Source organism: Amia ocellicauda, chromosome 4 (assembly GCF_036373705.1).
Source record: "Amia ocellicauda isolate fAmiCal2 chromosome 4, fAmiCal2.hap1, whole genome shotgun sequence".
NCBI lineage: Eukaryota > Metazoa > Chordata > Actinopteri > Amiiformes > Amiidae > Amia > Amia ocellicauda.
The window spans coordinates 19,947,965-19,974,695 of NC_089853.1; the positions used below are offsets into that span (position 1 = coordinate 19,947,965).

The following is a 26,731-nucleotide window of genomic DNA, read 5'->3' on the forward strand; positions in this document are numbered from 1 at the left end:
GACAAGGTCAGGCACACTTTAGTCATCTCTCTTGCAAAAAAAAACAAAAAAACAAAACCGGACTGTGCTGGTGTCCCAGTCTCACAAAACATAAATTAAACATACATTATGCCACATTTGAAGAAAAAACTCTTATTAATGTTGCAATTATCACTATCACTAATTTATATTTTTAAAAACGTTAACACACATGCCCATATCAGATGAGTGAACTAAAATGCAATATTCTCTCACTAAGGAAAGAGTCTGAAATCGTGAATATTTAAGGCACTCTCAATCTGTAAGTAAAAATATAATCTATTATAGCATAAAAGGATTATTATTATTATTTTTTTACTATATGCACACACAGGCACACGCACGCGCACACACACACACGCAGGTACACACATGCAGAAGCACTCACGTAAACACACATGCATGCACACACTCACGCACGCACACACATGCGCACAGCCTTTGCTGAAATGTTGCATTTATTAATGTATCTCTAAGGAACACCAGTCCCAGAGAAGGCAGGAGGGAGGAAGCAGGAGAGGGGGCAACGTGAGTAAGTGTTAGTGCGGGGATCATGACTAGGGGCAGCAGGGGGCTGGAATTACTGTGGAGATGAACGGCTCCTACTTTCCAAATGGAGGCTGTGTGTTCGGGTGGTCAGAGATGAGGACAGGGGAGGAGGAAGCCCTGGGTGCAGGTCCGTGCCCAGCCACTCACCTACTATACTGTTATCTACATACAGAGAAACACATGGGTTTGCAGGGGAGAAGATGGGGAAATCAACATTCCTGTTCCTCGAATTGTAATCACCTCCAGTAGGCACAGCTGAGCTGTCTGTTGCTGTTGTGTGTGAAAGCTTTCCTGTTTTAAATATAAAACTCAGCAGTTTTAGCTCAACTCTTGGGTTCACAGTGTCTAAACACGTATAGACGAGATCCTTGAATTTTGCTTTAAGCCTGCAGTACAACACTGAGCAGGTTTTCATTTTCTTCTTTTGTTCTATTTTTTGATTTTTTACCAACTTATGGATGAAAAGGATGATCCAGTGTCTTACTACACCACCGTTTCACTTGCAAACTGGAGGTAAATACAACTTGCGAGCTTACAAACTGAATAAAGAAATAATGAAACAAAGAAATGCACAAATAATTTTAAGAAAGTCTGTGTTCGATGCATGACTGTGATTAATATTCTGTGGTCTTCACAAATACAACAGTTCTGCTGCTACCCAAGCAGCAATTAAAACACATCTATCTTGACTGCTATCTTAACAGGGACATTATTGTTGTGTTTCAACATCATCTATCCACAGCTACGGGATGAACACTACTGGCAGATCCACTGTAACGAGGAGATAACCGAAAAATGGTCTTTCATCAAAACCAAAACAATAAACCTCTGGAGACGGCTAGACCTTCAGATGGCAACAGTGTGCGTCTGTTCTCTGTTATTTGTTATCCCCCCCCTGCTGTCACTATTTATTTAGCTTAACAAATTCTGGAAGTCCTTGAAAAAAGATACACATTTCAACTCCCATTCAAACACTATAAAAATTACTTTGGTGTAATATATTAATTTGTTTCATGCACAAACTATAGTCCTCAACCTTGTAGTTTTAAGCTTCTTATATGCCATGTGCATTTTTGTCTTTTGTATTCTTCTCTGCTCTCTGAAAAGATTTAAACTCCCTGTACAAATTATCGTGCAGAAAAAAACAACAACTTTACTTTACAAAGAAGAAAGCAATGACTTACCATCCACAAAGCTAGGGAAAGAGGCCGTCTTCTTTGTTTGCTGCAAAACATAAGTTAAGATTGATCTTGGAATGCTCCAGAGATATTTTTCTAATGAAATATGCATACTTATCAATTTTGTTATATAGAAGAAAAAGCTAAAACTCCAGCAACTTCTTCCTACTGCATAAGCCATATCTAAGCACTGCTGCTGTCTTTTTGTGGAAGATATGCATTCATTTGCCAACTGAAACAAGGCTAAAAATAAAAATGAACACAAATAGAAGTTTAAAATCTTTTTGATTTAATGATATAAAAAAGCATGGCCAGCAGACTTCAATTAAAAGTATACCTGTTTAACCTGGGTAACCTGAACACCATGTGATGTCATTGTGACAACAAGGAGATTCAAAACATGCCGAATACATTTCTAACACAGACACTTCGCCCAGCATAGTACATTGGTTCCCTTGTTTTAAGTCATTAAAAAATAAAATAAAAATAAAAAAACATTTCCACTTCTTACTGCTTCTGTTGAATTTGATACGCAATGGCAAGAGTACAGAAAAGTGTGGTAGAGCACAGATAATTAATGGTAAAGGAGGAATACGGAGGGGAAATCACTATTCTGAGAAAATGCTTGGCACCACCAGGTCAGGCCTATGGAAACTGCAACATCACTGGGCAAGTTTACAGTCCATAATGGTTGTACCTTAGAGGATGTAAAAGCAGTGCAATCAAGGCAATAAGAAAAAGAAAGTGAAGCCTAATTATAGCTGGCTTTGAAGGGCAAAGAAGGAGACAAGCATTTATTGCTCTGAAATAATCTAAGTGGGACGTCACCCTTTTGACAAGTGGAAAGTTCATATCGAGAAAGACTGCCTGCTAATCCATCAGACCCCAGCAGAAGATCCCCCTGAGCCTGATCAATTATTTTAATTAGATGTCATGTACACAAACAAGGAGCTGGGACATAAACCCGTTGCTGCATATAAAAGGGCATGCTTAGCCTATGGCAGCAGAAGGCATTCCTGCCAAGACTCCTTAATTAGTCTCCATTCTGAGGAAAGGGTTCAATTCTTGTTCGGATCGATGGCGTTCGCTGCGCCAGCATTTTCAATAGACCTCGGACCAGAAAATATTTGTTACGAGGAGGCAGCTTCAGTCACACCACTTATGGGGTTAACTTCCTCTAGAGATTCAAATCAGATTTTACTAAAGATAAAACTTTGTTTTTGTTAAAGCAGTGCAGTTTTTGAACTCGGTCATAAAGGTCTTGCCCCATATTTATTGTATCCATAAACTTTCTAAGCGAAGGATTTAAATTAGATTTTTCTTTTTTTTACCTTTATTTTTAGGACATTCAATCAACAGGGAAGTATTTTCTGGGACCACTAGAATATATTTAATAAAACTAAAAACAAAATGAAAACAAAATGTTTTTGTCTGAACAAGAGAAACACCAGTGGTTCTGATGGGTATTTCTCTACCCTGAAAAACAACAACAATGCTCAGACCTTCCTAAGGTTAGAGAGGACACTGCAGTCAGAATGAGGGATGGCAAGAGCTAGGGAGGGATTTCAAACCCATATGTTACCAGTTACAGTTTGTGCTTAACATACAGCAGACAAGTACCACTCACCTCTGGGATGTTGTTATTTTCAGCAGGACCGTTAAGATCTGATCGCTGCTGTTTTCTGGGCTGTTCTGCATTACTGGACACCTGCATTCAATTAAAAGAGTGGATAAATACACACAAAGGTGAGACCGGGAAATTAGTCATGGAAAAAGGTATTTTCTTCAAAATAAAACAAAAATAAAAGATTAAGATAAAAAAAAAAAAAATGGAAGACCAAGTTTAATTAACTCCCCGCACCCTTCCTTTTTTGACCCCAGCCTGTAGTAAGAGACAAGGAAACAGCTGAGCAAAGGACACCTGAACGTGGGGGAGGAGACTGAGCAGTGTGGGGGGTGCAGCATGCTCAGCTCAGCCAGGGTACTTGAGATCACATCCTCCTCTTATGGGTTGATCTGAATGAATGATGGATGAAGTAGGATGATATTGCTGCAGGGAAAATATCAAGAGCAGTCCCTACTCCTGAAGTTTTTTTATATTTTATTTAAATCAAAATGCTGAAGCAAAGTAATTCTGTATTGCTAATATAGGGAGATAGACCTTGCCGAGGTATTCCACTGGCGCTGGGCCTGAGAGATATGCTCAGTTTGATTCACAGTGTGCTTGAATAACCTTGTGCATTAAGGGACTCCCTTTTTCACATGTTCTGGAATGATTATATGAGCACAGACCTGCATCTCATTCACTCACAGGAATGATAAAGCCTGCAGAAAATGCAGGAGATGAAATTCAGACATTCGGAGAGATGAAGTCTTTACATAGGCGGAATATACGCCATGTTTTGTCATGTTAAGATGATGTTTATGTGACGAACCTATCAAACAAATATATATACACCGATCAGCCATAACATTATGACCACTGACAGGTGAAGTGAATAACACTGATAATCTCGTTATCATGGCACCTGTCAGTGGGTGGGATATATTAGACAGCAAGTGAACATTTTGTGCTCAAAGTTGATGTGTTAGAAGCAAGAAAAATGGGCAAGCGTAAGGATCTGGGCGACTTTGACAAGGGCCAAATTGTGATGGCTAGACGACTGGGTCAGAGCATCTCCAAAACTGCAGCTCTTGTGGGGTGTTCCCGGTCTGCAGTGGTCAGTACCTATCAAAAGTGGTCCAAGGAAGGAAAAGCGGAGAACCGGTGACAGGGTCATGGGCGGCCAAGGCTCATTGATGCACGTGGGGAGCGAAGGCTGGCCCGTGTGGTCCGATCCAACAGACGACCTACTGTAGCTCAAATTGCTGAAAAAGTGAATACTGGTTCTGATAGAAAGGTGTCAGAACACACAGTGCAGCGCAGTTTGTTGCGTATGGGGCTGTGTAGCTGCAGACCAGTCAGGGTGCCCATGCTGACCCCTGTCCACTGCCGAAAGCGCCTACAATGGGCACGTGAGCATCAGAACTGGACCACAGAGCAATGGAAGAAGGTGGCCTGGTCTGATGAATCACAAGTTCAAGGTGTTGACTTGGCCTCCAAATTCCCCAGATCTCAATCCAATCGAGTATCTGTGGGATGTGCTGGACAAACAAGTCCGATCCATGGAGGCTCCACCTTGCAACTTACAGGACTTAAAGGATCTGCTGCTAACGTCTTGGTGCCAGATACCACAGCACACCTTCAGAGGTCTAGTGCAGTCCATGCCTCGATGGGTCAGGGCTGTTTGGGCAGCAAAAGGGGGACCAACACAATATTAGACAGGTGGTCATAATGTTATGGCTGATCGGTGTATATATATTTTAAGAATATTGCTGGTTAGCAATTATGAGAAATGGAAGCCAAAAGGTGAAATGGGAAATCTTCCAAGGGCATATAAGCTAGATATATTGGATTCATGCATATCAAACAAAAAGCAACCGCAAAAGATTAGGATTTGCTGCTCTGCTTTTTTTCTTTTCTTTTTAACATAACAGATTGTACATCACTAATCTCTCACTGCTTTGCCTCAGCCAGGAAGACACTTCAGAGAAGAGGACTGAACACTAGGCCCAGCTCAAGAAAATCACATGAGTAAACAACAATGACTGGGAGCCATTTGCACACACACAAAAAAAAGAATAAAAATGTGTACAACTGCGCCAGGCGGGAGCCAGGCAGTGCTGAGAGTCCAGAGAGTGATTTTGCCCCGTCAGGGATTCAGCTGGCTCTCTAAGCACACTCCGCACCATCCGCTCAGATGTCTCCTCAGTGAGGTCAGCGCAGCTCTTAAGATGGCACACCTGTGCTACAGGATGGTTAGCCAAGAAGGAAGACTCTCAGGACATGGACAGGGATGGGCGGCAGTTGTAGAGAGGGTGTATAAGCCTTTTCTGGGAAAATGACAGGAAAGCCAAGAGTTCCCTTTTTGCCTTTACCATTGCCAACCCCAAAAATGTCATTCTCGTCAGAAACCCATATCACCATGAGATTCTTCCACAAACCTCTGTATCCACTGTGCTCATCCAGTTTATTTTCACGTATTGTAAAGATAACATGGTTTAATCCTGAACTCACCTAAAGCCATAAGTATCTACGAAGGTAAGATCAAACACCGTGCCAACGAGGCCTGAAACCTGAACCTAGCTATCGAAAGCCATGCTGATATGTTCTCATGTGATTTACTGCATCCTTCAGTGTCTAATTAAACAAAGTCGCAGGATTTTCTCATGAGGGGTAAGGGTCACATCATTTCAGATTCATCCATCTCTTCAATTATATTAATTTATATTTAAAAAATAATTAAACTTCCCTTTATGGATGGATAGATATAGCCTACACATATACAATTTTTAACACCAGCAATAATCCTGAGAGGTAGTCTGTCAGGCACACACTCGGCGTCTCTGTTTTCATGCGGAGAGCTGTTTGGGAATTCATGTAAATTCATGTCTGATGTAAAACTACATCGGCGTGAGGCTCCTGATAAATATTTTAAAGGATGCATGTCCAATATTTCTGTCTTCTGGTATTATATACCCTTCTGTTATTCAGCCTTTACAGAGTTCTTAATTATGTTATTGAGCATTTCATATACCCCAGCCGATCAATCCTAATAGCATATTTATTGAGTGCCTTGCTGACAAATGCAGAAGAATCACCCATAACCTCCGATCTCATTTTCACTGAACCAATGAATGACAATATGGTTTGCCATGCTGTCTACAATTATGATCGTATAGTTTATTGATGCTCAGTATCTTCAAGAGTTTCTGCTCAAATAAGCAAAAGAGATACATTAATTAGACCTTACAAATAAGGACTCCAAGAACTTATTTCCAGTTGTAGATCATATCGTAGGTCTCTTGCGTGATCCTCTAGTTATTTCTGCTTTGATTGGTGGGTGTCATGCCAGGTGATTACTCCAGCAGAAAGCTTATGAAAAAAACATCTATGAGCAGATATCTGGGGAGTGTACAGGGGGGCAGACCAGCCTAGCTGAGAACTGTAACGCCCAGCAGTGAAGCACTCAGCCATGTGCAACATTGATATCATCCCCAATGTCATCAAGTCTTAAATATTACTTCAGAAGCTTTTTGCTCAGCAAGGGAATTGTGCATTTTGATATCATGGATCAGCAACAGTACAGAACAGAAACGGAAGGGAAAAAAACCCCAAAGATGACGAATTGTACGTTTTCATGGCTTAGATTTCCTGTAGGGCCTATGGGAAGCGCAACCATTAACTGATTTGGGGGCAAAACGAAGCTTCACAGCTGAATTTAGATAACGCTGCAACTCTGAAGGCATGTCTTGTTTGTGTTTTCCCTGCGATAGCTTTGAATACACACCCACTTCACAGAACAGGTGTAGAGCAAGAGGAATATCCAGGAATCAGTAGGAATTATCCGTTTCCTCACCTTGCCATCTGTTTATGCAGAAACATTGCACTATTCAGAGTAATGAGAAGTGAAGACTAACAGGGAGCGGATGCAAATAGATTAGACAACCAGGCTCTGAGTTATGTTGTGTGGAGTGGGGGATCCTGGGGGTATAGATTGGTTGAATGCACAAATATTTAAAATAATAATAATATTATTATTATTATATTATATTAATAATAATCTGTCGAGAGACCAGTAATTATTTCTCTAGCATAAATCCTGTTTAAAATGCGAAGACCAATTATTGATTGCCTTGGAATTAGAATTTACCCAATTAAACATACTGGATTAGTACAGTGACAGTTTTTTTTCCATCAGGCTAATACAGATCTAGAGGAGACAAGGTTTTTAAGTGCAGCTGCATTCTCAGTGCCGAATGCCAAAATAATGTACTGCAAAACCATGATGCCTTACGGAGCAAAACCTTAGGATCCTAGAATAGTTTGTACTGCATTACATCTTCACAGCCTCTGTACTATTTTTGATTTGAGGATGCTTAGACACAGCATGGGCCTACGCACCCCCTGGAAGTGAAATTACACGGGGTTTGGGGTGATTTCACAGCTGATATTTTGACAGGATTATGTGTTGAGTCACTCCTTTGTTTACTGGGTTGTGTAGAAAAGCCTAGCTTGGACGAATACAAGTCAGCAGTGGCAGGAAAAGCATTCCCAAAAACAGAAAAAGAAAAAAAAAAAAAAAAAAAAAAAACAGAACGCCTGGCTCCCATGTGAGATTTCTGGAGTCCGCTGACAAATTTAGACGGGGTCAAACCGAAATGTCATTTCAGCCCTACAGCTAATTCAACTCTGAGAGCAATCAGCTTAAATATCTGCTCTCTCTACCTTGCGATTTTCTTTAAGAGGTTCCATAATGTATCAGACCGGAGAATGACGCAGAATTATCCTTGTCGAACTGATTAGGTGCAGATTAAAATCATGCACTGGGGTAATGGGCGAAGGGCTGGAAGATGCATTCGATCTCCTAACGTTAAGTTATAACTCACTAAAGGTGTAAGGAGTGAAATGTAACACAATTAATAAATTATCTCCCTCCCATTTCAAATATAAGAAGATATAACATTGTGCTGATAAATAATGCAAATGGGATTTTTTCTCTTGGGTGTACTGTGTGGCATACCTCAAAAAATCTATAGATTATATTGATCATGAAATTAAGGTCTGTAGACTGAAGAGGGTATGCCCAGAAATTATTCTTTGACCTTATAGTAACACCCTGGGACCTTATGTCAAGAATATATCTAGTGCTCTTGGATAAAATAATAATGATCAGTCCCACATTATAGGAGATTAATAACCAATATTAGAAAATCCAGAATTAATAGCTGCATTATTATTAATGCTTTAAATTAAATGAAAAAAGTTAAATCTGACACAACCACAGACCCAAGATTAGAAGAGCAAAATCTCTTTCCCACCTGCTCCTGAGCCCACTTCTGCCGCTCCTCGGGAGTCCGGGCACGCACTTTGAAGCCCCGCTGCACCTCCGCATTGTGCCGGGTGGAGGTGGGGATGTTCAGCGACTTGGGCCTCCCTTCGTGGCGATTGCCGGCGCAGGGGGCGGGGTCAGCCTTGACAGCAGCGTCCTGGAAGTCCTTTGGCACCCCGTCCACGCCTGGCTCCTCGGGGCTCGGGTCGGTGGCGCTGCTCAGGCTGCCCATACTCATGCTCATCTTGATTTCGGCCACAATCTGGTCAATGTCCTCCTCCTGGTCCTCACCGCCCTCCCCATCGCCCCCCTTGCGGGTCCGGTAAGGGGACGCCCTGACCGAATTCCCATTGGCCTCTGGGGCGTAATAGTCCTGAGGGTACGGCTCCTCAGCAGGGCAGTACTCCTCGCTCTCCTCTCCTTCATCATCCTCATCTTCCTCCTCCTCTTCTACATCCTCCTCCTCTTCCTCTCCCAGGAGCGGAGGCTGCAGGGAGGCGGCAGGGATGGCATGGTCATCCAGGGGCTGCTCCAGGTGCTCCTCGTAGGCCTGCTCATCATCCCTGTCTGCCTCCAGGGACAGACACTGCCCCTCGGACTCAGCCCACTCCTCCACAGCCTCCTGGCACTCGTCTGTGTCACCTGGAGCCTCAGGGTGCGGGATGTAGTCCCTGTCATTACAGTCCATGCCCTCCAGGTAGCTGTCATCCTCCGGGCAGTAGCGGATGTAGTAGGTGACGCCTTCGTCCTCCTCCGGCAGCCCCTCATCGTAGTCCTCCTCCTCTGATGTGTTGTTCACATAGTCCGAGCTGGAGTCACCATCTCCACTCTGGTCCTGGCAGTCCTGGTCCGGGGGCTCGGGGGTGGGTGGGCGGCTGTCCTTCAGTTCAGGGTCCTCGATGTGAAACGAGTGCTGCACCACTCCCGGCCCCTCCTGGACCCCCGGCTCCCTCAGCTCCTCCAGCTCAGGTTCCTCCTCTGGCTCCAGGGGGGGGATGGCTGCAGGCAGAGGGCGTGCTCTGGGCTCCGCCATGCCGCTGGTTGTCCCTTGCCTTTTTCTGTGCGCCATGTGCTACTCGCTTACATGCCATTCATCGCACAGCTACTTTCTGTCAAAAAACAGAAACAGAAGAGATTTGTACAGTTTGTCTCCAGGAATATGAGAGAGAGATAATCCCCATCCTAGACACAGAAAGGAATGACGCTTTAAGATTCAAATTCAGAAACTAGTGTTGGGTAGAAAATGAGCAACTGGATGATTGTCGTTTTGTTCATTTTCATCAGCAAGATATTTTATAGGGATTTGCCAACGACAAGATGTTATTTAAATAAAAGAGTTATGCAAGAATGCACCATGAATACCCACACACACTTTGTAAGTACCTGGAACACCAGTGCTATTTCTGGCAAAGTGCTGTATCACTTCATTTAATTTCACTTAAAGAAAACGGATGCAGAATTTGTCCTGAAAATGTGCTGCTCCAATTTGCTATCCATCAAAGTTGTTTAGTGTAAACGACTCAGCACATGCAGCAGGCAGGCACAGAATGGCTCCTTGCATAAGGACTGCACTAATTGTTTCTGCGGATTAATACGAATTTCATTATGTAGAAGCATCCACGCTCCTCAGTAACACTAGAGACTCGCATTGATTTTCTAAGAAAACAACCCATCTCTCCCACACCCTGGGACTGGGATCGCTTTTTCAGCGTCAAATAATTAAATCAGGCTGTTGAACATTTCTATTTTCACATGAACTTTACCCACATCTTGACTGTGGTTACTGGCACATTCATGCTGCATTAGAAACGTCACAAACTGCGCAATTACTGTCAGATTCTACTGAGACATTGGTACCAAACATGCATTTATTTAATTAATGTACACTCCCCATAAACTAGCTGGGCACATGGCAGCGCAGAAATATTTATCTTAAATGAAATATTTACTAAAAGTTGTAAAACTTGCAAGATGAGTTGTTGTGTGGAATTATGCTGCTATTAAAGTATCTGCCCATTGCTTCTGCTCTCTCTGGCATGATAAAATCAATCACTGTTGAATTTAACAGAATTACTGTCACCAACTTAAATTAGTCACTTCCTAACTGGAAACATTGGATTTATCTCCTTGTCTTCTTCAGAAACTGCCTGCACTTACTCCTGTAGAGAAAATTACAAAATTGGAATGCAAGGAATGCAGCCGGCAAACAAATGCTGCTTGAATTATGCAGTATCGAACAGCAAAATATAACCAAAACTGAAAACTGGATTTTAGAAGTACCAACATAGAAAAAGATTGCTTTTAAAAAGGACAAAACTATGCTGTTTATATATTAAAAAAGAAAGAAAGAAGGAAAGAAAGAAATAAAGCAAGCAGATACATTTAGGTATTTACTCTAAAGGTATATAAGAATTTTTTAATTGAATGGGGGAAGATTATAATTTATAAAACCAATACATCTACAACTACTGTAAAAAGATAAGAGCTCAGTGTATCAAGGTAATAACACACAGATTATATTTTTTTCGGCCCGTTCTGAATGTCAGTACTGCCTGTGAGTGAGTGGTTAGGTGTGAGGAATGTCATAACAGATGACGTGATGATAAAGCTGAGCCACAAACAACGTCAATCAGGCAATCAATATTTTAATTGAAATTTCCTGCAGTGAAATTCACAATCGGTGTGTTTGCCACAATGATTTACGACCAATTTATTCATGGACAGCTGAACTCCACATTAATCATGGGTACTTATCGATCCCTGCTCCTTTAGCAACACAGGATTCAGTTCAAGTAAAGTGTAAGATTAAAGCCAGTCAGAAGGGAAGCGGGAAGCCCATCCAAGTCGGCATTCAAAACTAAAAAGCGACTGGGAATATTCTCACCATATGTGACTGAAGTTCTGTGAATACCAAGTTGGACAGATGGCTTTGGCTAGTAAACCAGGCAAAAGTAACATGAACAGAGATCCGTGTGAGATGCACAGTGGCATCATTAAATTTTCTAACACCAGATGTAAGAAAAGGACTGGAGCCACTACTTAGAAGACCTTAAGCAAAGAACAGGATCGGGGGGATGATTAAAAAAAATACACATAGAATAACACAATGAATATGTGGAAATCCACGTTTTCTATTTAACGGTTTCTGAACAGCATGTATACCTTCCACAGGCTCTCGCTGTATCTGCCTGGGTGATTTGAATGTCTGATTTAATCTCGAAAAACTTACTTTTACAACTAGTTCGACTGGTCTTGACCTACTTTGGCTATAGCTGAAGTGTGATGTTACTTCTTCTCTGTGTGGCAGGGAGAGATCCTAACAATTAAAGCTTCTACAGCAAGGAAGAGTGTGTGTCAGGGAGGCCCAGTGTAAGCAGCATTATGCAGTGTCAACCTGTTATGTCCTTCTGTGGGCTTTGGCACTGTGGGATGACAGCACAGACCTGGGAGCCAGTGCGGCTGGATCTCGGACGGGTAATTGGCTGATGCGACCGTACAGTTGCCTCTGTTGTGCGTTGCAAGAGCTCTGCATCAGGCAGCGAGACATTTCCCTGGCCCATCTGTACTCTGTTTGTCTCTCTCTCCTCCTTATCACTCACACCAGTTGACATTCCCTCACAGGCCAATCTGAACGCAGCCAGACGATATCTCCGACAGGCACGACACAGCCTCTTTTTTTTTTTCCCCATTTGTTTTTTTTTTTTTGTTCAAGTGCTACAATGCTTGCTTATCCCACCACAGAAAGTACACAGCTAATAACCATTAGTGGGGGAAAACCAGCAGACTTGTGCTGTGCAGACCCACACCAGTCCTTCTCTGATTGACAGGCGCACCTGCTGTCAATCTGAGCGCAGGGCTCTGGATGGAGATTCTTCTCGGGGAGCCCGAGGTAAACCTGTCAAATGTGTGGCTCAGCTGGGCTCAGGAGCTCAAATATAAATCAGATGCAGTGGCCCAAAAAATGAGTGACTATTTGTGAGTGGTATATCTACACCTCAAGTGTGCTATATTGTGACGGACATCGAAATAATATGATGTACCATGATAAATGTTTCTAAGGCATGTTTAGTATAGCAGACCGTAGTTTACTAATGACCCAGTGCAGCAGAGCACAGTGAGTCATGAGAAAAAAAAAAAAAAACTGGAAATGTATGGTTAAACAACAATAAATCCAAGTACACAAATCCTATAACAACAGGTATTCCTGCAGAATGCATACACTTTTGTTATTATAATATTGTATATTTGTTTATACTTAGTTTTACGTTGTGTTTTTCTTAATTAGCTGTATTTTCCTCAATGATGTCTGTAATTTAGGTTTTAAAAAATCCCTACTGAACAGTACGACTGAAAATCTCCTTATATCTCCCTGTCCCTCCGATTGTTCAGGTGAGCACTACCCGAGGCACAGAGGTCTGCTGGGTTCTGACTGGACTCTGGGCGCCAGGCTTTCCTCAGTCCAGCGCCAGCCACCACAGCTCAGGAGCAGCCAGCCATGAGGCCGCCGACAGGGGATTAGCAGTAACCATGGGCAACCACTCACCTTCTCCCTGAAGCCAGCTGACCCCACTGCTATTCTCACTTCCTGCACTGCCTGGACAGAATGTGTTCATATTATTATAATTATTATTATTATTATTAAAACCCTAAATTTATGGCATCATTATTCCACTTAACAAAACTAAAAATCCGGTCCTTCTGAAAAAAAGCTCAGTTTAGCACTTTTGAAAAAGGACTATCCTTCAGTATGCTACTGACAAAATCTGCCGAGGCATAGCGAGAGGTACGCAGGAGTACAGTAACGCAGTGGTGGTCATGTTTAGAAGTCACCTCCCTTCTTTGTCTGTCCGCATGCTGCTGACGTAAGGGCCAAGACAGCAGAGACCAGAGAGCACAGAGCACAGAATCCTCTGCTCACCTGTGGGGTTTATGGTGTTTGTAGGCTGTGCTTGTGTATGGGTGTGTGTATTGGTGCAGTCTGGGAGAGGAACAGTGAAAAGGATTGATAGAAACAGATCATTCTCAGTGCCAGCTTCACGGGGGACCTGCACTGTTCTGTGGCTTCTCTCAAATTGCATTGTCCAATTGGGAGCAAGGGACACATTCAATCTATGTTATCAGCACTATAGTGATCACAGCCGGAATACTCAAACACCAGAAGGGTTGTTGTGTTTTTTTTTCCCCAATGCGATTTCCCAGCACATTACAATTTCCTGTAATGGTCCACTGCATTGACATATTGTAAACTCTAAGCCATGCATTTCACAGGAATGTGTTATCACAGTATTGCTAACATTTTTATTTTTTTCTACAGCCTATTTCCCTCAACCATTTCCAGAAATCTCTCACTGCAGGCATGCTTGCTGCCAGTCCTGTTACTGTAGGTAAATGCATTAGGGTACACTTAGATCACCAGCAAATTATCATCACTCCTGTCTACCTATCACTCCAGATTTCCCCATCACTGTGCTTTTCCTCCATGTGTTAAAAATTCATAAACGAAACTCCACCAAGGCAATGCTAATGTGGCCAGAGTTATTGCATTACCAAGGACAATTAAAATGCCAAGCTGCATGTTCAGAGGGCACTGACAATTTATTCCACACATTTCAATTTTGACCAAAAACTTACTTCGGTTGCAGATTTAGCAGGAGGAACATAAAGACATTCCTCGTGCAGTCCACTCAAGGAAGATAGCATCATTTTCTCGGGCGAGTTTTTCATTAATCTGTAAACACACCCCCGAAACAGGAAAAACAACAAGTTCCAACCTGCGCAGCAGCCCCATCTCTCTGCAGCTCCCTGCCCACACAGGAGGAGCCTCATCGAAGCCAGCCACAAGGATATCTGCGGTACAATGACATCTCAATGCCATCGCCAGGGGAAGGCAGAGACTAGTGTGTCAGGCAGTAGTTTATATCCTCCCCTTCCCCTGTCATAAAGGTACAGCAACGAAAGGCTGATGGCTAGTTAATGCAGACCCTGAGGTGGCATACAGACTCATGAAGAAGCCAGTGACGCTTATTACTAAGTGTTTACAATCTGACTGCCATAATGAATTCTGCAAAGACCTAATAATCGCCAATTGCATACCAGAACCGTAATTTGTTCAAGGGAAACGAGGCCTCTAATTACTGGAAGGATGCTCAGTGTGAGCATTAAATAAAGGAGGACGCTCCTGGAGAGCAGGAAATGAGGCACATTATGAGCAAAATGTTTATGTGTTCAAGAGAGCTACTGTATAACAAAGGGTTTCTTGATATTAATTAAACATGTGCTTCTGTTCTTCACCAGCAGTTACATTAGCTGATGATGATAACTGGTAGATGATAAATATTTACAACCGCGAATTCCAACAAGACCTAATTGAAAAAACAATAAATATTTATCACAACTGGGATGGGGAAATAACATCAGCATTCTGATCTGTGTTGAACACACAGGGACTTAATAATAAACTAATATTATTTCTACACCAGCACTAAAAATTCATACAGCGGCCACATACGATATCAAGGGTAATTGAAAGGTCACGTAATGCATAAACCACATTGGAAAGATGGAGAAGTACTACGATTTCTGGATGAAGAATAGATATGGTATACACACTCGAGAATACATAGGTAAAATGCTTACCACGATCGAAAACAAGAAGAAGTGCAATCTAGGCATCTCGATAGTATAGTTCACTCAAAGATCACAGACTGGTCTCAGGAAAGTTCTCTAGCGTATTCCTGTAGTAAAATACAGGAGATTCAAAAGGATTTCAAAACTGTTTTTCAGTCATCAGTGGCTCCTGTATGTTTTTTCACTCAAAGTAAAATCGGACTTATCTGTCCAAGCGTCACTGTGCCAGTGAAACCCCGGTCACCTTTTGGATTTGGAGATGAACACTGAATCAAATGCCTCAGGCCAATGATGTGTGGATTCAAGGATCATTATGCTCGTCTTTCTACCATCTGAAGCTAACAGGTCAGCAGCCCACCCCAAAACTGTGCAGCTAGGCTAATATAGCGATCTTCTAAGAAACTGGAAACATTTTAGCAACTTACAACCAAAAATTTTAATAATCCCCCTGGGTCAGGCTCTGGAGAGTCATGTTTTAGTTTTCTCATTACTCAAGATGCTTTGTAAGCCACGGTGTTGCTGTGATTCAAGACTTCTGTTGACAATGTGTGTTGCAGGGAGGAGCATCAGGGAATACTACATACGCAGCACCAAAAACCTTAAGTCATGCATCAAAGCAGAGGAGAGAACATGGGGGAAAAGTCCACTGTCATTCACTTTTTGTCTTCTCCATGGTTAATTGGTCAAGGTTACACCGAGGGATGAAAAGACAATTTATACATTTAATAGACTTTTTTTAATTTGTATTAAACATTAAAATCTTCATATAATACAGCCTAAGCCTAAGACCTAAGAACACATCTTCACTCTGACCTGTGGTACTGCAATGCAAATTCAAGAGGATGCACCTTAGATTAAACACTGTATTACATCAGTAGAACTGCTGCCCCATGTTTAAGCCAAACAGCATGCACCCCAACCCTAGCCAACGCCAAAACTTCAAGCCAAGCCCATACAAACCTATATTCAGTTCAGTAGGAAAGCGTAGGCTTTTCTTAGTAGTTCACATTTACTGGGGACTCCAATCCTAATCCTAGTTCAGGGCAAAATGTTACTCTAATATGATAACGAAGTCTAAACGGAGTAGAAAATGTAGCTAAAGGACTACAAATAATGCTCTCTAAACAACCTAAATGTAACCCCAAGACCATTCCTACTTTGTGACTGAGCGTTAATAACAAAATCTGACTTTTCATCTCTGGTTGCTGTTGGGGTTCACAGAGACAGAACCACCATGCAGCCTGATCGGGAGGTGCCTGAACCGAAGATAGGGGAAGGCACCATTGAATAATGATTTGCAAGTTGCATTCCTTTGGCAACTCAATGGCAGAGGCTGTATGCCACCTGTAGGGAAAGAAAGACCATTTCCCAAAGTTTGTGCTGAGCTGACCAGATTGTTGTCCTTCTGGCCAAACAGAAACTCTGGAGCACACAAAAGAACCAGAAATGGACTGAAGACAAAGCCCATCAATACATCAGGACTGGAGCAAAGCTGGTGAATATAAGCAAGGACTGCCAATGGCTAGAAAACCCAGAAATGTATCAAATAAATAAATAAAATACCCAGACTACTATATTTCAAAAGAACAAAGGGACAAATACAGTATATATTTCAAAGTAAATTAGTACCACAAATTGAACACAAGCGTACTCTAAGATTACATTGATGGGGCTGACCGGGAAGCAGCACAATTATATATAGCCTACTAAATCTGAAACTTTTGAATTTGAATTAATGGCACAAAAATGGGAGTCGTTAATTAAAATTTTGAAATCAAATTATTTCTGAGAGGGGCAACAGTATGCCTGTTGTTTATTTGGTTGTATTTCTTCTTTACACAGAAAATAATTCATTGGGCAAGACAAGATAGGATATAACTGCTCAAATATTTATAGAATGAAATTACATCTTGTCTGTTATGATTTATGCCTGGTGGCAAAATTACTGCACATAAACAAAGCAAAACTCCTACCCGAGAGCGAGAAAGAGGGATAAACTTTTTGTATACTGAATCTGTCACTAGATCCACCTTCCTATTGATCACACGAAACCAACAGAGCCATTCATCAACACGGCAAAGGGGGCTGGGTGTATGATGCATGATTTCAATTTAAAAGTTGAAGAACCAATAAAACGCACAGTGGATTTAATGCACTTTCATTCTTCAGTGTGATGATGTATGAAAGTGCCCCTACAAGGCTTGCAGACACTTGCTCTGGCCCTTCCATGCAAAAGCACACCGTACTTAACAAGGCTTGAATAAGTGAAGGAGCGCCTTCCATTGGGAGGAAGCGGTCGGCCCATTTGTAAAATGGAAGGGATTAAAATAAATAATAAATCAATCTGGTCCTTAAAAATGACCACATGGCGATTCTTGCATTGCATTCATTTTTTAGAATAATGTCCAGCAAAGAAAACAGCCTCAGTCTTTATTAATCCAGGCTACTCAGAGACATTATCTGAGGCACATTTTCCAACAGCAAGACAAGCACTAAGCATACCTTGGGGACTCCATTTCTCACGGACTACTGTGCCTTTCAAACTGCCCTGTTGTGGAGACATGCAAATTCAGAAGACTCTTCTTTTTAATTGGGGGGGTGTATTCTCTAAATGCAACAAGACATTACTGTAAACCTTGGCATGTTTGATTAGGAAAGGTTCAAGACAAAACCAGGAAGGGCTACTGAATGGACAGAGGGTTTTCTTACTTCGATTCCCCACAGCTAGTAAATCGGAGTGGTGACACAGACAGCTCAGATTGCTCTAAAACTGCCTGTGCACGTGGAGGTAAACTGTCACTGAATGTCTCTGAAGTCATTAACACTTACAGAGGCAACATAGAGTATCTTCTCTTGTTGCTCACCTCACTTGTTGGAAACCTGAATTTGAATTCAATCACTGTAGCCCTGCTCGTTCTCAGCAAAACACTCCACGTGCCAGGATTCCTGGAACTTAAACGTTGAGAATTAGAAGAATGACAGCAAAGCTGGAATGAGGTAGAACATTGATGAATGCATTACTGTAGTGATCATACAAAACACGCAAGAACATACACAATGAGCATCTTTACACTTGCCCTGGTTTACTGATGCATATATTGATATGCATGTCTGTATTTTAATTAAACAACTGCCTCATATTACTCTGCCAACATGTTGCTTTGTTTGTTTATTTGTTTTTCCCCAAATGTTTCTTTACACACTGTTTCCCATTGCTGGTTATGGAGGGTGCATATATAAATATATACAGAGAGAGATGTATAGAAAACCTTTACTGCTCTAAATAGAACAAACAAGCACAGCCACAAAAGTGTGAACTGCATCAACAGCGCAAACAATGATACCCATCCGTCTGAACAACTCTAAGCATACAGCACTGGCAACACTAATGAGCATGCCTGCACTGTGAGTGATGAGCATTGTGTATTCCTCACTGCCGTAGCAGGGCAAGAGAATGCATCAAACACAGATAGGCTACCAAACTCATCATACGCTACTGGTAGACGATTACAGGGGGATACTTTTTTAACCCTTAGGCTGCTTCCCAGATATACTTCAGCAATTATGCATTCTCACTACACTGCTGGTATTGGATGTAGAGTAAAAATAAGATGTGAATCGTGGGTTGTTGACTTCTCAGGAGCCTATGACTGTCAAAAGTTCAACACACCAAACAATCAGCTGTGAGGGTGTCATGCCATAGAATGGAAATCATCTACCTATACAGACAAATTGTCATGCACACAGTTTGCACTTTCAAAATCAGTACAAATCTACTACAGTCAATTTGAGGCCTCTCTGCTTCACTTTTAAGGCTAACTGAATGTAATTCCCCGATATCCTGTCATACGTCAGACCCTGTTAATTGGTTAGCTAGTGAGAATAACAGACTTTTCAAAATAATAAAAACTAAAATTAAAGGAATTTTGGATCTTCTCCACCAGGCAGCTTTAAACACTTATTCAAATTACCATAGGAAGTCATGTTCAGGAAACATTCTTTAAAAAGATACAATTTCTCTAATAGCTCAAACCCTTTGATCAACGTTCACGTCAGCCGATTCCCTTTCTCACTGCCATTCAACTTCCGAACCCGTTTGTGTGATTATCCACCTCCCCGACAATGTCATTTTCCTCCGAGTCTCTTCCCCAGCAATACATTAAAGTGCTGATTCTCAAACAAGTCTTTCATTACTTTCTTTATCATCCGTGACTAAATAATTAAAGGCGTGGAATTAAAAGTCAGAAAATGTAAAGGACTGCAAAAAATAAAATAAAATAAAAAATGCCTGCTGCTTTACCACTTCTATCTTTCGTTAAAGACAAATAGATGGTTCGCGTCAGGATTTGGAAAATATACCCCGAAAGGAAACCACACAGAGGATACGAAATGAAAGTTGTATGCTTAAAATGCATTATTTGACATTCATAATGTGCAAAAAACTTAATTAACATGTTTAACCTTCCATGTACCTACAACCTTTCACCTTGGCCGTCCTTAAAACGCAAAATAGTAGTGGCTTCAGCTAACAAACCCATTGTTTAAATTTTTCACGTTGACACGTTCTTAAACCTAGCAGGTGCCCGTCCACAGCTCTCACTTTCCTGGCATCAGCTCACACTAGTCACACTAGTCACACTGCTCGAGGCTGCTGTCATTTGGACCTGCGAGACTTGGAAGGGGAAACATTCAAAGTTGGCGTTCCTCCAGTAGCCACGGAAAATGGACGACAGACAGGACGCAGTTTTTATGGGTACGCTCACTGCACCCCATGCAAGCTGATATCCTGATTGTATGTGAACCATAAGCAATGAGGATGGTATTCTAGAGAGGGGTGGGAGGATACAGATATGGTTTCTGAAACAGATAAAACACAGCCATGTTTCAATGCGGTCTTTTGCACAAACCTGTGGTGTAATCTTTAAATACAATGTTTATAGCACTGCTGGAATTTGTTTTTTTATTTTAAACTGCTCCTGTTCATTCTTGAGCTCTTTCATCCCTCACTGCTAATTACTCTTGCATCATCAACACCTACACAGCACTAGCTCGGCTTTCGGGAAGTTGTTTTTTTTCCTCCTTTATTTATTTTGTTATTCATTTTTCAAAGCGCTTTTAAAAACCCCAAACCGGAGGAATCCAACTGTGAGGGTAGGCTGATGGAGTGGAAAGTTTCTGGGCGGGAATTCCAGACGCCCCGCTGCTTCCCTCTGTCACGGAGAAACTCTTAGAAAAGAAACATACAGGAGCCCGAAGAGACAATCCACCATCATGCACAATACTCGGGTGGCACACACAGAGTGGCTGGCATTGCGAATCTACAGGCAACCTCCCTCCTGTTCTCAGTATTTAGGAAGTGTGAGACACTCTCCCCTCTTCAGTAACAGATGAGCTTGGAGCAGGACACTCCTTTTACTGCAGATTTACTGATCTTTTATCAGCCTGACAGACCACTACATTAGTGAACCTCATTACATTGGAACAAATACTATGACTAATACCACTACCAATACTACTACTAATAATTATATGATTCATAATAATAATAAATGTTATTGTTTGTTGTTTTATCAGCAGTTGAGGAGAGATGGTAATCCCATAAAAATTACCTGGGTGAATAAACTTGTGTGCTGATCGAATATATAACTGCACTACGCAATTTTATATCTGTCTACAGAATTCTGAAGAATGTGGCGAAAGTAGAGGAAATGTAAGAGATAGGAACAAAAACACTGGACCAATAAACTAAATCAATACATACATAAAATCATGTCTCTTGTGCTTTGTGAGCTAAAACAATCCCTCTCCTGCAGTGAGTGGGAGTGACTGAAGACGGGCTACCCACTTGGGCCAGGAGACAGGGACCTGAGCAACCTGCAGTATGCCACAGCCCTCTGAGGAAAAGGCCCATGCACCCAGCACCACCAAAATAATGATGCAACGCTGCACACAAACAGTGCAATTAAACCTTATATCATGCTTTAAAGGGTTGGGGGGGACAAAGCACTCAGCTGAGTTGTGCCTGCCCCCCCCCCACCTCACATGGAGAAACAAGCCTTCGACCCAGAGCCTCAGCTGGCTTCCCAATAACACATCCCCAGGGCTCGATAAAGCCCTGCTGTTAATTTGAATTTTCCGGGCATTTGGAAGGAGCCGGACGGCAAATTAATCTTGCACAGTGCTGCAGAGGCGTCGTGCCATTTTATGAACATCATGTTCCGCGGACACGTGCAGTATTGAGCGCTTATGCTAACGAAGCTGTGCGATTTGGGCAGAGCTCTGTCACTTTGCTGTCAGTGAGAGGAACTATAAGGGCTAATAAAAACACCAGCTACATCAATACAGAGGGACACTGTGAGCTCTTTTTTTTTTTTATGCGTTTGAAAATAAATGCTTACTAGAGGGTTATTGAATGCATTATCTGCGATTGCCCGACTGAAATTAACCTCCCTTCCCAACACATTCTTCTTGACAAAAACAAGGCACTGCATGAGCTCACACGATGGAAGCACTCAGAGCTGCGTGGTTCTCCCATTTCCTGACCGAGTCAATGGGCACACCTATAGGCCAGGACCGGGCCTTTATGAGCCAGCAGCACTAGCAGTGGATTGTGTCTTTGGTATGATTACTAACACAGCCAGGCTCACATGCATATTTATGCACACGTTCGTTTTACACGGCCTATTTTCCTGTTTAAAATGTCTTTTCTGATGATGATTAGTTGACAGATAATTAAAAATAAAACAAAACAACGTGGACATCTTGATTGCTTTATTAACCAAGGGCCTTTTTCATTAAGATGCAATCCATTGCCCTCCTAAAGCCGTGTTCGTTTTGGGGGTCGGCGAGTCAACAAGGAAGCAGACGGCACGCGCATTAGTCCACGATTCCCATGCTCCTCGCTACCTGTTTCCGTGGAAACATTGTAGTTTTGGTGGCAAGGTCAGCTTCCGCATTGACCAATTTCAACACGGGACAATCCCGATGCTAGCTCTAACAATTGTCACTTAATATTCAAGTCACTTAATTTTACAAAAAAGAAGAAAGAAACACTGATACTTATGTTTGCGTTTAAACTATAGCCCTTAAATTCATGTTTTCCCTGCTCAAGGACTTAAGTTTTTTTTTTTTTTTGGCAAACAAGAAAACAAAACATCAATCAATTACTATCTGTTAAAGGTGGGCCAAGAAAATAAAGGGAGTTTCTGGAACCAATAATTAAAATTATGACCTTCAAAAGGAAAATAACTAATTAAATGCTGGTTCCAAAAGGTCTTGGCTGGAACAGGAAGGAGAAACGTAATTTGTCTTGCCAAGTTTTATAAAAAAGATATCTTTGAGCAAGCTGAAGGATTTTATTTGAGCAATGGCAACAAATAAAAGGCAATAGTTGCAATAACGATGTACACAACAAGATGTGTAACAATGTCTATCCACCGAGGCGATTATGGCTAACAAATAAGGCCGTTAGGTATAGGTGATGACTGGAAAGAGATAAGAACTGAAATGCTGTGAAAATGTAGGTCAGATCAATTACAGCATGGCCTATTCCTCAGGCTGACTGGTGATGGTGACACACGGAACAAGGAAAAGCTACAAGAAGCAAAGTCAAGCTGCAGCCATGCTCCGCAAGAGCCCCCAACACCTGCACACAGAAGCCAGCTCCTTTTCACCTTGTCCCACTGTAATAACTCACAGTCTAGATCTCCACAGTGGCCCAGAACAGAAAAAGGAAAGAAAGATGAGAGGCACTTCTTTGCGGTGTAAATTGTAGGTAATGGTATTTGGATTCCACGCCATCCTGTCACTCAGGTCCCCAAGGAAGATGGCCACTGTCCCTCAGAACAAGGCAGGCAGCAATAAGAGACAAGTTTACTCATAAGGCTAATGCCAGCTAAACCTGGCTCTGTACCCACAGCTGGCACAGCCACTACTGCACTTTTACCCAAGCAAAGCTACACAGAGAAAGGCAGCCAACCCCAATTTCTACAAGGGTCTGTACAGAACAAACCAAAACAGAAAGGTTTGAAGGAGGGAAAGACACACAAAAAAAGATGGAGGTAGGCCCCATTAAAAATTGAGACTGAAAGCTTCAGAGCTATTATAAATCACTGAGTAGCATGGCTTGGCCTTAACATATTTCAGACAATGCTCTTGCACCTGTTCAGACTGTATAATTTGTTGTCCCAGCAGGTCCCCTTGCACACAACCTTTACCACACAACACAGGTTTCCAGGGAGATACTTTTCATTCAGCTCTTGGCTTCTTGTCATTCATATACTGCCATCTGCTACTATAGTTACAGAGCTGTTCTTCAAATAATCTTATGGGCCCAGTTCTTGGTCATTAGCTTTCAAAGCAGGGGGGAGAGACGACGACGACGACGACGACAACAACAAAAATCACTTCACATGAAACAAAAAACTGGGGACAAAGAGAAAAAATAAAAATTTTCACTTACTAGGGAATATTTCTTTACATTTACTACAGGAAAAGAAAATTACTCAAATACTCCAACAATGTTCAAATCTACAGCTCTTCATATGAAGCGGAATCACAAACTGCCACGTATACACAAATATAGTAAGTAAATTAGAGAAAGTAAAAAAAAAAAAAAAAAATGTAAATGTTATTGCACTGGAGATGATCGTTTACTTCCTGGGTTTCTACACTAACAGAGACTCAAGACAAATACATAGAAGAATGGATCAAAACCTGTTACAGAACAATGTTTTATTACTACTCTATGACCCCGTTCACATTTGAGATTTAGGCCGGCCCAAGGGCCTGGGCCTGGTCAAAACTAGTCACGCATTTTGACCCGGCCTAAATCTTTAAAGATTTAAAGGTGACCTAAATGTGAATGTGAACGCTCCGGGCCCTGGGCCGGGTGGAAAGCGTCAGTGCGTGACACAACTCAAGCCACACCCCCAAAGACTGATTCAAAGGAGATGCCGCTTCTCGCCAACGCAGACATAAATACAGGCACCAAAAACACGACTGCACGAGACAAACAGTATTTTCTCTATTGATTGAATGGCATATCGATCTATAGCCTTAAATGTACAGATACATTTTGCTTGCTCACATCTTTATATATATATTAAAAAAGTATAGGCTAAGTAATGAGTTATAATGATGTAAACAGTTCAAACTTTCAGTCAATTAAAATAGTACTAAGTACTATGTCTTGTACTAAGTATGACTGAAGTATGAAATTTAACAGGATGCATTTTACACGTGAAAATTGCATTGTGAAATTGTGAACGGGACCAGGTAACTTTATTCACTTATCCGAATTTTGCATTAAATCTACATAAATTGTACCGAAGCAGGTTTCCATTCAAATCAATGCATTTTAAAACAAGACCAGCTGTTTACTATCCAATCCTAAATGCAATTATATTGAGCTGAGCAGTACAATTACAAATGCCGGCGTTGGAGGTAACAACTGGGACGATGCAGAAATTAAAGCACTGTTTACAATGTGGATGGAAGATAAAGTTAAAAAAGAAACTGAAGGAAGTGTAGGAGCACTGCTGTCTGAGGATAGAACTATGAAAGCGATCACAGAAGGCTTCTTTCGATGGCTGTCAATGACTCGCCCAATCAAGTTAAAAAAAATAAAAATGAAAAGATCAGACTTTAAAAATGACAACAAACGCAGTGAAGTGCAGAGAAAAGGTTGCACGTTTTTCCGAGGAACTCAGAAGAAACACTGAGCAGCAGCTTGGATTGCATGGGACAGATCGAGCTGCAGAAAACGGCACCGAAGACACAGACACCTGAAGTACTACTACTGTAATATATTATATGTAGTGTGTGTGTGTGTGTATGCAATACACATTTTCAGATTATAAATCTCAATAACTAATAACTGATAACTAATGCATATGATTTCATGTGATTTAATGTAGATGTCCTACTAAATGTGCTTCGCTTTCAGGTGAATTGTATAACAGCACTTTTAAGATAGACATTTGAAAAGGGAAATATATTAATTAGATTCCCCATTGAACCAGCACATTTTTAAATTATATTAGAAAGCTTCGGCTGCAAAGGGTTAAGATTACTTTCAAAGAAAATATAGAACCGATCAATAGCCTATATATATATATATATAGACATCAATATTAATAAGTTGTGATTATAAATACATCGCATACACCTGTAAGCAGACCTAATGTCATGCGTAACTGGTTTGTTTGAGCAGATGTGATTAATTCCCGGCACGCATTTCGTTTAGGCCTCCTTTTTGCCCGCATATGTGAACGCACTTAGGCCTCCTAAAACCACAAATGTGAACAGGGTCTCTAAAAAAAAAGTAGGAATAAATTTGAGGTGGCCCAGGGCTGGCCTAATAAGTGTGAACGGACCCTTGCAAAAGACCCTTGTAAAGACCCTTGCAAAATATTATTTGAAACCAGCCCTGATCAATTTAATCCTGCAGTGACTAGCAGCTGAGAAAATGTAATCTAAACTGAGTGAAAAAATAAAATGAAAAAGAGGATTTCACGAAGAATGGAAGAAATCAGAGAATAAGTATGAACAGAGATTGCAGAATCCCACTCCCTCCTCCCATCCACGATGTGACCTTTGTTCTAAATGCTGGTTTGGTTACATTAGGAATTGCACAGTTATCCTAAGCCCTTTCAATGGATCGCCAGTCTCAAGCCTTCATCAGTCTGTATACTGGCTGTATACTCAGTCTTTCCGTTTGTATGTTCACGGCAATGGTTCCCAATTGCATATGGACCACTAAGTCTTGCTCTTGAAACCCACTCCCTATGATCACATCACTAGGCTGCAGATAAACACATTGATTACACACATCTCCCCCCAATGGCTGGGTGATATTTGCCTATGCATCTTGGGGAGTTAACTAGCAGGCCCGGATCACCAAGTGACTGAGGGTTCCACCACTTCACCCAGTGTACCGTCAGCTTGAGACACTCTCACCGGAGAGAGAGGCATTACGACTTCCAATCAAACACCGCAAAGTACGGCACTGTTTCTCCAAGCTTCCATCTGTCTGTGTGCAAACAGCAGCTTGTGCTGGGATACTTCCTTCAGCTACATGCACCACCCCTGAAACAGAGCGCCGACACACACATGCATGGGTGGAAACACCGCAATCACGAGGGTTGAAGGGCAAGGTAAACCATTTATTTACACTACAGACTTGGTAATAGTCAGCCTGGTCATCCCCTCCGAACGCCAAACGTTGCTGACCAGAAAGCCTCTTTTAGTCAGAGCTAAGCCCTCAATCACAGCAAAATTTCTTTCAATAATTTTTGAAATTATTTGTTCGGTTTCCTTTTTTAGTGAGCTTCCCACAGCTCTCTAGCCAAAGTCAAAGTCTGTAGTCTTTAGTCTGCAAGTGCTGTAGTCACAACAACATGCTCTGTATACACAAGCTGCCTGAAC

At 41.7% G+C, this 26,731-nt stretch overlaps 1 protein-coding gene across 7 annotated transcripts in view; it reads right to left on the reverse strand.

Annotated features, from left to right (window-relative positions):
* apba2b (amyloid beta (A4) precursor protein-binding, family A, member 2b) overlaps positions 1-26,731 on the reverse strand; it is a 90,960-nt gene that overhangs the window by 19,287 nt on the left and 44,942 nt on the right. For 4 of the 7 annotated variants that reach the window (XM_066701280.1, XM_066701276.1, XM_066701278.1 and 1 more), the window contains exons 2-5: positions 8,667-9,786; positions 3,373-3,453; positions 1,752-1,791; positions 625-729 (exon numbers count right to left, since the gene is read on the reverse strand). In XM_066701280.1, coding sequence (XP_066557377.1) covers positions 625-729; positions 1,752-1,791; positions 3,373-3,453; positions 8,667-9,746 — 1,306 coding nt within the window. In that variant the 5' untranslated portion in view covers positions 9,747-9,786. Of the gene's footprint in view, positions 1-624; positions 730-1,751; positions 1,792-3,372; positions 3,454-8,666; positions 9,787-14,308; positions 14,468-26,731 lie in introns of those variants that run through there. The other 3 variants (XM_066701282.1, XM_066701281.1, XM_066701277.1) reach the window with 2 other exon arrangements.